The sequence below is a fragment of the Akebia trifoliata genome, chromosome 12, assembly GCF_017979445.1.
Source record: "Akebia trifoliata isolate Shusen 1 chromosome 12, ASM1797944v1, whole genome shotgun sequence".
In the NCBI taxonomy this organism is placed as follows: domain Eukaryota; kingdom Viridiplantae; phylum Streptophyta; class Magnoliopsida; order Ranunculales; family Lardizabalaceae; genus Akebia; species Akebia trifoliata.
Genome location: NC_141386.1, coordinates 1,857,218 through 1,869,087, shown reverse-complemented (window position 1 = coordinate 1,869,087; position 11,870 = coordinate 1,857,218). Strand labels below are relative to the sequence as shown.

Genomic DNA, 11,870 nt, shown 5'->3' with positions numbered 1-11,870 from the left:
GAATCTTAACTTTATTAAACTTACTCAAACTCATATGAGTAGGGCTCGATTCCCGTGATAAACCGAGTCTAAAAATTTAACATTTTTTTAAACATGTTTAATCAACAAGAAAATGTATCAATTTCCTTAATGAATCGAACTACCTTTATAATTTTAATCATGTTAAACCCAAATAATAGGATACGATTCCCTTAATGAACAAAATTACCTTACGATAGTACAAAATAAATCAAAAGATAATCATCTTTATTGTTAACATAATCCCAATTACAAACATTTAAAGCAGAATCCATATGCCTCATGAAATTTGATAACATAACGGATCTCTTACCAAATATTTCAATAAATCATTCTATTTATTAAAATCTTATAATACCTTTTTAAGTATTACCTGAGTCCCAATCCCTAAATAATTATACTCTGATCGAGCCCCTATATAGAATTTACCTTACAAAATTGACCCCCCCCCCCAATGTATACATTTGACCAGATGGATCAGATTTCCATTTTGTGCACCAACTTACTAACAACAATGTCAAGGCTTATTTTTGTGTACCCGATCAACAATATGGTCGGATTCACTTTTGTGCACCCCTCAAAGTTCCTAAAATAATATTTAGGTCGAGCCTCTAAGTACAAATTAACCGTCTTGCCTTACTAGTCGGGCTGGCAATGAGCCCCCCAGTTATACCATTTAATTTTGTGGGTCAAAAATCGAATGAGAAATTGAACCAATCAACTAGAAGGAGTCCCTAGACGCAATCAACTTGGGCACATAAATTAGCCTGCAAGTTTTTCTATTGTCAGGCCATCCAAGCAAATTAAATTGGATCATATGGGGTCCATTTTATGGGCTCGAATTGAGTCCCCAAACATTAGCCCCATTGTTATTTTTATGCCGAATTGAGTTAAACAGCGAATTAGATCATGTGGGACCCTTGTTACAGGCGGGACCCAAGCCCCCGAGCAATGTAATCACTTGACACTATAGTTGGTCCCCCAATCTTTATTTGTAAAGTCAAAACAACTAACAAATTGGATTGACACAATTAAGCCCCCAAGTAATTTTGTTGGCTTGGCGTGATTTGGTGGGAATTGGGGGTCCCCAAGAACTAATTGGGTCCATCCCTCTTTTACCCTTTATTTTCCTGATCCCTTATATGATGATGGGTTTCAATGCACATCAAAATTCATGTCCACTGAAAATACCTCAACCATTGGACTTTATTAAAAAATATGAAATTAATAGAATTTTGAAATTAATTTAGATAATTGTTAGTACTATTGTATCTATGATACAATGTCCCTTTGTTTGGCATACTGTGTAATATCTTGTCTTGGCATGAACCCAAGCAAGTCTGATGTGTGCCGAGAGAAGCCCTAAAATCACAGACTCAGTCTGAACCGAGTCATCAACTCAATGTGCACCTTATCACTGTAGACCTGCAGATGCCCCAACAACGAAGGCCCTTTCCTATGACTTGATGACTTATTGAAAAAGTCTTGATTAAACCGCGACTTCTTCCTTAATCATTTAAATCACAATTTTACAACCTTTGTCATGATATTAGTCCCAAACGATACACCAGTAAGAGGAGATTACATTTATGAAGATGATGGTGACCATCTTATTGATGAAACATCAAAGAATGTGGAAGCGAACATATTGGCTGAAGAATCCCAAGTTGAATAATGATGATTATAGTCCTTTTATATTTTGAACAAAATAAACCATAATTTTTACTTTTATTTGACTGGGGTGTCTGGACCTATAGGCCCAATTAGCAGGCGTGAGACAACTAGGCTCTTAGAGCACCATATCTCGCTCAATGCTCCACAACCACGCATACCAGATAAGCCCGGATAAATTCCCATGGGTGGCCCAACACCTCTCCCTTTTTAAAGGGAGTCCTGGCCACTATAAAACCTTAATGTGTTAACTTGTGAGTAATGTAAACTAGAGTTTGCATGGGCATCCCCTTGGAGGGGTTAAAGAGGAAAATTAATAAAATTGAGGAGGTATTATTAAAAAAAGTTGGGTTAAAGGTGTAAAAGAGAAAAAATAGTACTTAGAGAGGTATTATTGTAGAAGGGGAGGGGGGAGGGGAGAAAAGAAAATCAAATTGAAGGGTAAAAAGAAAATACAATAAAATGGAACCCACACAAAGGGATGAATGAAATGTTTATCCTACATAACTACCCACAATTGTGTTTTATTATATAAATTCGAATTTACTCACGACGATCCTTTATCGGGCTATCGAAGTAAAAGAGGAAATTAATAACCTACAACACGATATAAATTGTAAAATCTACCTAAAGTAACATTGATGACTCCAAAGCGCTTTATTATAAACAATTCAAAAGGGAAAATAGTTCAAAAACCAATAACAAAATTACCTAACACTTCGTAGAATATTTCGATGGAGCCCCCAATGACAAACCAATAGATTCACCTTGTTTTATTTATTTTTCCATCAAGTTTTGGGTCATTGGTTGAATATTTTAAATTGTCTAAGCAATAAAACATTGGGTATATCTCATCCAACGGGGAAAAAACTGCTACATTGACATCTTAATCTAAATGTTTATAAAGACATCCCAAACATGCTTTGCGACATACTCTCCTGTCTCACTAACCTTATTATGAGTCTTTGGACAACTGATTTGTCGATTGATACACTAAAAAAGATCCAGTTTTTAGGCATGGTCAAGGCTCGGAAATCTGGATTTTGAACACAAAAACGTGGACCATTGAGTAAACTCATCGAAAAAATTTGAAGTCCTGCAACATCTTGAGGGTTCAAGGCCTTTCAATGATCTTAAGTCTTGGCTAAATTGCATTATCAAATCAACTCAAGATGAAAAATATGAGTTTTGGGATAGTTTCTATATGTTGAGTTGACTCAACTTAATGTCAAAAAATTAAAAATAAATACAAAATCGTTTCTTTGGTGAGTTCAGCCAAAAAGAAAGGGGCAATGTAAATTGTAAAAGCAACACTAATGGATGCCCATCAAAATAATGGCTTTAATATCTAAATCATCACTCCTGATATACTTGTGGTAAGAATGATCAAAATAACATGAAAAGAAACATAGTGAAGTAAGGCTAAGCTTCCCAAAATATACACAAAAGAGGAGCCATTAGAATAGAGGAGTCTGACATCAAAAGATCAAAAACTCTAAGAGTATATTACAAACATAAAAGTTAATACAATAAGTCCAACATACCAATAAAAAAGTAAACAAAAAAAAGTCTCTTATCCAAACCATCCTCTTTGGTGGACTTTGAAAATGATATCTCATGAGAATTTGATTTTATGGGGAATTTGAACGACTGTGGGATTGATTCATTGCATATGGAGTATATAACACCCCAATTTGGTCTAATTTTTCCATGTTTTGGGTAGTCTTGGGTCATTGCTTTTTTCGATAGGCAATAGAACATGTTAGAGGTTGAGGATTATGATACTCTCCCAAGGAAGACCTAGGTCAAGGGGTCTATTTGACCCAAGTCACCTATTGGCTATTTGAAGGCATTCATTTGAGGTTTTATCCTATGGCCAAAAGAGGACTTTTGTTCTTCTTGCAAATCTCCAGCTTATATCACCAAACCTAAAAATCAATCTTTTAACAATCCTAACTAACAAAGCCAATGAGTTTTAAATGAGAATTCAAAAAATTAATACAATTTGATTCACTAATAATATAAACCATTAAACACGGGAATCAAGACATGGAGATGAAGCCGAACCTGATTTTTATTCTTCTTCTTTTGTAGTTGCTGCAAAACTCATTAGAAAGACCACTTCACAATCAAGATTCATTACTGAAAAGTGAAACCCAAGAAATTAATTCAGGCCCAAAACAAAATAAAAGACTAAATTCACATAAGAACCAAGTTTACAATCCATCTTCAAAAATCATTTCTCACCTAAAAAAACATAAGAAAAGAATCCCCAAATGCATCGCAACCAAATAAAAGAAAATCTTAACATCCCTATTGTGAGTGCTCTTTCCCATCAAATACACATTATTTCTCCTTCCAATGCCCAAAAGTTAGGGAAAATCGACAGTATGTAATTCTAACTTTTATAACAAAAGTTATTAATAAAATAGCAAAATTGCCTAAAAAAGGGGTAAACGAAGGAATTAGGCCGAAAAGTGAACAATCCATGGAATGTTTTCAATTCTGGGGCTCTTGATTTCTACTAGTGCTTTATGGCTTTTTGTTCTTGCCAATCCACGCGCTCCATGAAATCTTCTGCCACTTGTTCTGCATCATGAATTTTCCTCAATATAGCAACCTCTGCTTGGAATTCCTTATCAAGCTTCTGAACTGACTTTCCGTTGGTCTTAATCTTTTTAATATTGTAGTCCGAACGATGAACCTTCCTTGACCGACCACTCCTTGACCGACTACTTCCGGTCAGATTATTCTCAGTCAATCGGGACATTTTCCTTGACCCACCATTTTCGATCAAATTAGTTTTAGTAAACCAAGGTATTCTCAGAGTGCTTGTAATTATGCCTACCATGGTAGCCTTCTTCACCTCCTTGTTCTCTGATGTTCTTATTGAGTCCTGAAAGATCATAAGAAAGCAAAAGCATATAAGTTCTTTAAATATAGCTCAACTACACTTTTCAACATGGTTACTATAGAGGATAAAATCGATATTAGACATGTGGCGTAAATAAGACGAATATTGGTCACATAACAGATTTAATGCAAATCTCGATGCCTTGATTAGTATATCTTATATTAGATTTATTTGGTTAAGATTATAATCTTATCTATAAATAGAAAGTCTCATAATTGATTAGAGAGTATCTATTTGTATATAAGAGTAAATTTGTAAAGAATCCTAAATTATTTTACTGTCGTTTTAGAGTTTGATTTTTTATCTATAAAGAGAGCTATTAGATAGAACAGGGGGGGCTCTAGGTAGGAGGAAAAAAAGTAAAGGAGGTTAGGTTTTGCAAATCTTACATTTGCTTCAAGAATAATTGAATGACTCTACAAAGCCCGAGAACGTAGTCTAGTTTTGGGACGAACCCCGTGAACAAATCTTGCATTTTGTCTTCTTTCCCTTTTTTTATTTTCTTTTACAATTTTTCTGTGTGATTTTTGATCGTTCATGTGCATGAAAAACAGTGAAAATCAATTGTTATGGGTAAATCTCGAGATATCAATGACATTCGAGATTTTACCTCTATAGTTAGCAAATGTGATTCTGTAAAGGAATTCTTAAAAGAATAAAAGAAAGAACATCAACCATATCATATGTAATAAAACAAAAACAAAAAAAATTAAAGTGAACATCTAAGGGACCACCAAACCATAAGCCCATATACTATTTGATCACAAGAAAAACTCTTGGATGGGATCTAATTAAACCATCATATTAAAAAGAGAAATTCTACTGGCACCCCAAAGTTTCACTTATTACTTACACCCCAACTAAAAATTAACACACCACATCAAAATTTTCTTATAACACTTGCACAAGATAATAAAGCCATGAATTGCCACTATCGACAATAACATATCAAAAAGAACAAGTTGATGTCAACGACCATCTTCTACTACCGACCTTTTGATGTTAATCTTGTGATGTTCAGTCTTCAAAATCTCTCCATCAATGATATTTTTGAAAAAAAAACATCCAAATCTAACGATCTTTTCTATTGTGAGAGAATGATACTCTCACCCAATTAATTATTGCTTCTTTTTTTTAAATTTAATTGGGGTCTATTAAATAAAAGTTTGGGATGTCAATAGAAGTTCTCTATTTATAAGGGAATTGTTCTTAATTGAATGTGTTTTGAGCTATGTTCTTCCAAGAGGTTGCCCACTAATTGAATGGTCTTGTTGGCTAATTTGATTTCTGATCACATTGAAGATCTTTAAGTATTGATTTGACTTACTTGGATTTCCATCAAAAGAAAGTACTGTGAGCAGGCAAATGCATTGTCAGCAAGTGCACTAAACATGTGGTACATTTTTTCTCTCACCCAAACCTGCACTCCTCCAAGAGTGGGAGGAGTGGTCTTCCCTCTTTGCCCTGTTCAAAACCCTCCAACAATTAGAATCCAAACTATTTTCGATTTCAGTCATATCCGACCCAATTCATAACTGGGTCGAATCCAGGCCCCATCCATTATATATGGCTGTAGGAAGTGGGAACTTGGAAGACTCACCCGAGATGATTTTTGCTAAAGAAAACGCCACCCCGAAAGCAAGCGCCGCCAAGATGGAGTAACCGAAAACATATACAAGTGTGACAAGAAGGAGTGTGACAAGAAGTAGGGTTCCGACTAAGAATAAAATCATGGTGACAAGTCTGGATAATAGTTTTCCTGAATCTCGGGGTTCAGAAATGCAAGAACCAAGGTTCAGATGTGGGTTATCAGCACAAAGGTCAGGGTTGTTCAAGAAGATAGTATTGTACGCCATATTTTCAAGCTCATATGGGATTTTTCCAGAGAGTATGTTCGAAGAGATGTTAAAGAAAGTGAGCTTCAAGTGGCCGATTTCAGATGGAATTTCACCTGAAAGTTGGTTTTCGGATAAGTCGAGCTCTCTGAGGTCCAAAAGTAAGCTGATGGAGCGCGGAATTTGACCACAGAGTTGATTTCTACTGAGATTAAGAGTAATCAAGGAGTTCCAAGAGATAAAATCTGATGGAATCTTACCCGAAAGTCGATTCCCATCAAGGAAAAGAGCGCGAAGACTAGAGAGAGCAGTTAATTCTAGAGGAATCTCACCCGAAAACAGATTGTTGCTTGCATCGAAAACCATTAGATTCTTTGAAGCATTGATTTGAGAAGGAATTTTACCAGAAAACTGGTTGTTACTCATCGCCAGTTGAGATAAATTCCACGCCAACTTATCGGGAAGCTCACCAGTAAACAAATTATCGCTTATATTTACAGTCTCTAGATTCTCCAATGACCAAAATCCAGAAGGAATCTCACCATAAAATCTGTTCTTGTAAAGCTGAACCATTCTCAAACTATTACAGCTTCCAATCGACCTCGGCAATTCTCCGCTGAAATTGTTCGAGAAAGCCACCAAACCAACCAAACTGCCTCCGGCACATAAATTCTCTGGTAAATTTCCATAAAAATTGTTATCGGAGATGTCGAAACCTTCAAGGTTCGAATAAAAACCTAATTCTGGTGGAAGAACACCAGTCAAATTGTTCCTAAACAGCTTAATTCCTGTTAGTGATGGAATCCGTCCAATACTTGATGGAATTTCTCCGCTTAATTCATTAAAAAACAAATCTAAATTCCTCAAATATTGCAATTTACCAAAATCTTCTGGTATCGATCCTGTCAGATTGTTATTCGAAAGATCGATATTGACCAAATTCAAACATTCGATGGATCTAGGAATCTCTCCAGACAATCTGTTCGTAAAAAGAATCAAATCTGTTAAATTTTTCAACAAAAACAGATTGTTAGGGATTTTCCCGCTTAAATTATTCGACGAAAGATCCAAATGTTCCAGATCTGCCAAATCACCAATTGTTTCCGGAATTTCTCCAATCAAATTCGAATCACTCATCCACAAAAACCTCAATTTCTTCAATCGACTGAAATCGTAAGGAATCCTCGACGGAAAAAATTGATTATAAGCCAATCCAAGTACTTCGAGGTTCGAGAGATTACCAATTTCAGGCGGGAACGAACCAGTAAATTGATTCTGAAAAAGATAGAGCTTCTGCAACGCCGGAAGTCGTCCAATCGAGGACGGAATTTCGCCGGAGAAGTTGTTCGCACCGAGATTGAGTTCCCGGAGAGTTGAAATCCAGTCAATACCGTTCGGAATCCGGCCAACGAAGTAGTTCTTAGAGAGATCTAGGATTTCGAGCTTCGAACAGTTATAGAGAACAGTAGGAAATTCTCCAGAAATATAGTTGAGAGTGAGATTTAGAGTTGTGAGATTTTTAAGATCGCAGATGGACGGTGGGATTTCGCTGGTTATGTTCATATCAGGTAGTACGATGCCGGTGACGAAACCTTGGGAGCAGATGACACCTGTCCAGTTGCAGTGGGATACACCTGATGATGGATCCCAATAGTTGTTGATCGATGGTTGATTGCCCCATTCTTGCTTTAGTTTCAGTAGAATCGTTTGTTCGGAATTCTCTTTAGGGGAGTTCACCTGAAAGGGTAAGAAGAAGAGGAGCTGAAAGATGAGAAAGAGAGCGATTTCTCTGGAAGTTGATGGTATTTTCGACATATGAGGAGTTGAGGCTGTTGTTCTCGTTATTTTCTGTTTATGTGTGTGTGTGTGAGAGAGAGAGAGAGAGAGAGAGGAGAAGAAAGACATGGTTTTGCCGAGAGAGAAATGGGAAATTTTTGAGCTTAATCGAATTTATTAAAATAATTGGACCGACTACAACATCTAAATTTAAAATTAAAATTCAAGCGTAGAAAGTAATAATTTTAATAAAAAATTAATGAAGTTTCGTCTTCCACAACACTATTAGGCTGTGAGCAAAAAGGCATTCGTTTTCAAACTTCTATGAGCGAGCTTTGATATTTAATTCAAGTTACAATTGAAATCGGTACTAGTAAATAAATTAATTGTGGTGAGGCCACCATAATATGTTATTAAAAGTGAAATTGACCTTGTTTATAGAATGTTGACTGTAAATGAATGACTAGAATGACTGAGCATGTGAAAGATTCATTCTAAGGTGGACCTACCTTATTGCCAGAAGTTTAACTCTATTTCATGATCTTAATCTATTAACAATGGAATCATAATATCAAGGACATTAAAATTATGTAATCAATTTGTATGTTCCTTTTTTAAAGGAATATGTGACTAGCGAGAGGGCTAGGGTGGTTGGTATGTGCTGGCCGAAAAAAAAAAAAGTGAATTGCGAGAGAGTCTTAGAGTGTTGGATTAAGTTGTACAGCATTATGGTGTGCGGTGATACGTTGTTAGATCATGTACTTAGGGTGTCCATTATGCGATTATGTTATTGTTATAGGTATGTAATCTTTATTTATCTAATAGAATCTTATCGTAGATGTAATTATTTAGGTTATTCGATTTATCTAAATAAATCTTATCAATTATTAGATTCACTCCTAGTAGACCAAGACACGAATCGATACAAAGCAAATTTAAACTTGTTCAATGAGGAAATAAATTAAAGAAGTGTGAAGAAAAAAGGCCAAAAATAAAAATTACCTTGGATGTGTAAATAGAGTTGTGTTTATTAATTTATTTCTTGATTGAAAATATTTTGTAAATCTAAGTTTCGAAGGTACCACACCAATGCTTAGACATCAATTTTTACACCAATGCTTAGACATCAATTTTTGCATGCTTAGATTAAGAGTTGTGATTTCTGATGCTTCCTCTGACACACACCCCCATGCCCCCCTAACATGGCATGGGCTAGACCATAGATTTTTCCCTCGAGATACACAACTGTACATCCCCATAAGTATGTGTAGTTGTGTTTCCTGAGGAAAAAAGTATATGGTTCTAGCACATGCCACGTTATAGGCCGATGGGGGCATGTCTCAGAGAGGAGTGTTGAAATGTGAATCTTGAGATAGAAACATGAATTTTTTTTCCCCCATAACATGTATGCAAACGATCAAGAAATAAATCATCTTTGCCTACCCCTTGAATTCATTTTAGAATATTGTAGAGGTCGATTTTGTGATAAATTGACTTTAATCACAATTTCATCATTAAATCCACAAAATATAAAAATATAAAAACATGAAAAAATAGAGAAGATGAGGTGTTTTACGTGGTTCGACAAACATACCTACATCTACAGGCTTGGGAAGCTATTTCACTATAAATTGAGTTTATTACATGATCTCCTAACTTCGGTCTCTTCCTTTCTATTTTACAATGACCTCAAGGACTTTAAATAGAAAAATCCTTAAAAAAATAATAATCTTACTTAATTACAATTGAGTACATTACTCATTTATCCAAATTAATAATTATATAAAAGATGATGAATCCTATTAAAATAGAATTCTTCTCTGATAAGATAGAGTCATCTTCAAATAATGTCATGTGTTCATATCGGTATGCATGTTGATGGTGTGGATGAACGGTTCGATGAAAGATAATTTTATCCCTCCACATAACCCCCTTTTGAAGGTGGAGATTGATGTATCGAGATTCGCCTTTGAAAAATATTTCTGATTTTCAAACTAGTAAGAATTTTCATTCTCCGAACTTATTTTTCGCAAACTTGATCTTCTTTGTAAGTTAGATTTGCATCATAAAATGATCCAAGGTTTTTTGTCTAGTAAACTGATCAACTTGATGTCGAGCCTAGTTTTTTTGGGATGAACAAATCTCTTTTGTGTGTCAACTGATTGACCAACAAAAAGGTCGATTTCCATTTTATATACAACCAACAACGAGGTCGAATTCTCTCGTTGAATTAAAACTAAACCTTCTTGATTATACTCAACCTCAAGAGTGGGTTTAATTTCTTCCTTGAATCGAATAGCCTTACTTATCCATTCTCACATTGTTTTTTCATCAGAACAAGACCATGTTTATTCACTAATTCGAGCCATCATACTTAACAATTACAACGATGTTCAACCAGCAGAATAAGATTCGGTTCTCTCTATTAACCAAACTTAAAGACTTAAAAAAAAATTTTAAACCTATTCAACCTCAAGAGTAGGGCTCGGGTCCCTCAATGAAATAAGTTTTAATTTTCTTGAACCTATCAATCTCATATGAGTAGGATTCGGTTCCCTCGATGAACTGAACATTTTTGAACCTACTCAACCTCATATGAATAGGGCTTGGTTCTTTCAATGAATTGAGTCTTAACCTTCTTGAACCTACTCAACCTCATATAAGTAGGATTTAGTTCCCTTAACAAAATAAATATTAATATTCTTGAACCTACTCAACCTCATAAGAATAGGGTTCGGTTCCCTCACAAGCCAAGTCTTAACCTTTTTTAACCTACTCAACCTCAAATGAGTAGGACTCAATTCCCTCAACAAATCTTATCTTAACCTTATCAGGCCTTCTTGGACCTATTCAAAGTCATATGTGTATGGCTCAATTCCCTCAACGAAACAAGTCTTAATCTTCTTGAACCTACTCAACCTCATATAAGTAGGACTTGGTTCTCTCAACGAACCGAGTCTCAAAAAACTACTTAAACCTCATGTAAGAAGGACTCGATTCCCTCAATGAATCGAGTCTTAACCTTACTGAACCTACTCAACCTCATATGAGTAGGGCTTGATTCCCTCGATGAACCAAGTCTAAAAACTTAACATTTTTTCAACATGTTTAATCAACAAGAACATGTATCAATTCCCTTAATGAATTGAACTATAATTTTAATCATGTTAAATCCAAATAACAGGGTTCAATTTCTTCACTGAACAAAACTACCTTTTGATGGTACAAAATAAATCAAAAGATAATCATCTTTATTGTTAAAATAATCCCAATTAAAAACATTTAAAGTAGAATCCATATGCCTCAAAATTTGATAACATAATGTAGATCTCCTATTAGAAATTTTTATAAATCCATCTAGTTATTAAAATCTTCCTGATAATACCTTTTTAAGTATTGCCCGAGTCCCAATCCCTGAATAATTATAATCAGATTGAGCCCTTATGTAGAATTTATCTTACAAACCAAACTTAAATTGAGCCCCCCCATGTATACAATTTAACTCGATGGATCAGATTTCCATCTTGTGCACCAACCCACTAACAACAAGGTCGGCAATTACTTTTGTGCACCCCTCAAAGTTCCTAAAATTAAATTTAAGTCGAGTCTCTAAATACAAATTAATCGTCTTATCTTACTATCCGGGTTTGCATTGA

At 35.1% G+C, this 11,870-nt stretch overlaps 1 protein-coding gene across 2 annotated transcripts; it reads right to left on the bottom strand.

The window, feature by feature from the left end:
• Positions 1-3,260: 3,260 nt before the first annotated feature.
• On the bottom strand, positions 3,261-8,424 carry LOC147388537 (uncharacterized). Of its 2 annotated transcripts, XR_015170698.1 has the most exons (4): positions 6,204-8,424; positions 5,931-6,067; positions 3,937-4,585; positions 3,261-3,831 (listed from the first exon to the last, which is right to left on the bottom strand). XR_015170698.1 is itself a non-coding variant. In XM_086418825.1 (3 exons), the coding sequence occupies exons 1-3, from the start codon at positions 8,341-8,343 to the stop codon at positions 4,214-4,216; spliced, it is 2,649 nt and encodes an 882-aa protein (XP_086274951.1). In that variant the 5' UTR covers positions 8,344-8,424; the 3' UTR covers positions 3,854-4,213. The 2 variants fall into 2 exon arrangements, 1 of the variants encoding a protein (XP_086274951.1); XM_086418825.1 differs by lacking the exon at positions 3,261-3,831 and having other exon boundaries at positions 3,854-4,585.
• Between the last annotated feature and the right edge of the window lie 3,446 nt (positions 8,425-11,870).

Bases quoted from the DNA above. Each gene is read 5' to 3' on its own strand.
- LOC147388537 (XM_086418825.1), bottom strand. From the start codon at position 8,343: ATGTCTTTCTTCTCCTCTCTCTCTCTCTCTCTCTCTCACACACACACA. The intron at 6,068-6,203 runs GTGAGTCTTCCA...GGTTTTGAACAG, and splicing joins TTTAGCAAAAATCATCTCGG to GGCAAAGAGGGAAGACCACT. The intron at 4,586-5,930 runs GTAAGTCAAATC...ATGATCTTTCAG, and splicing joins TTCTTTTGATGGAAATCCAA to GACTCAATAAGAACATCAGA.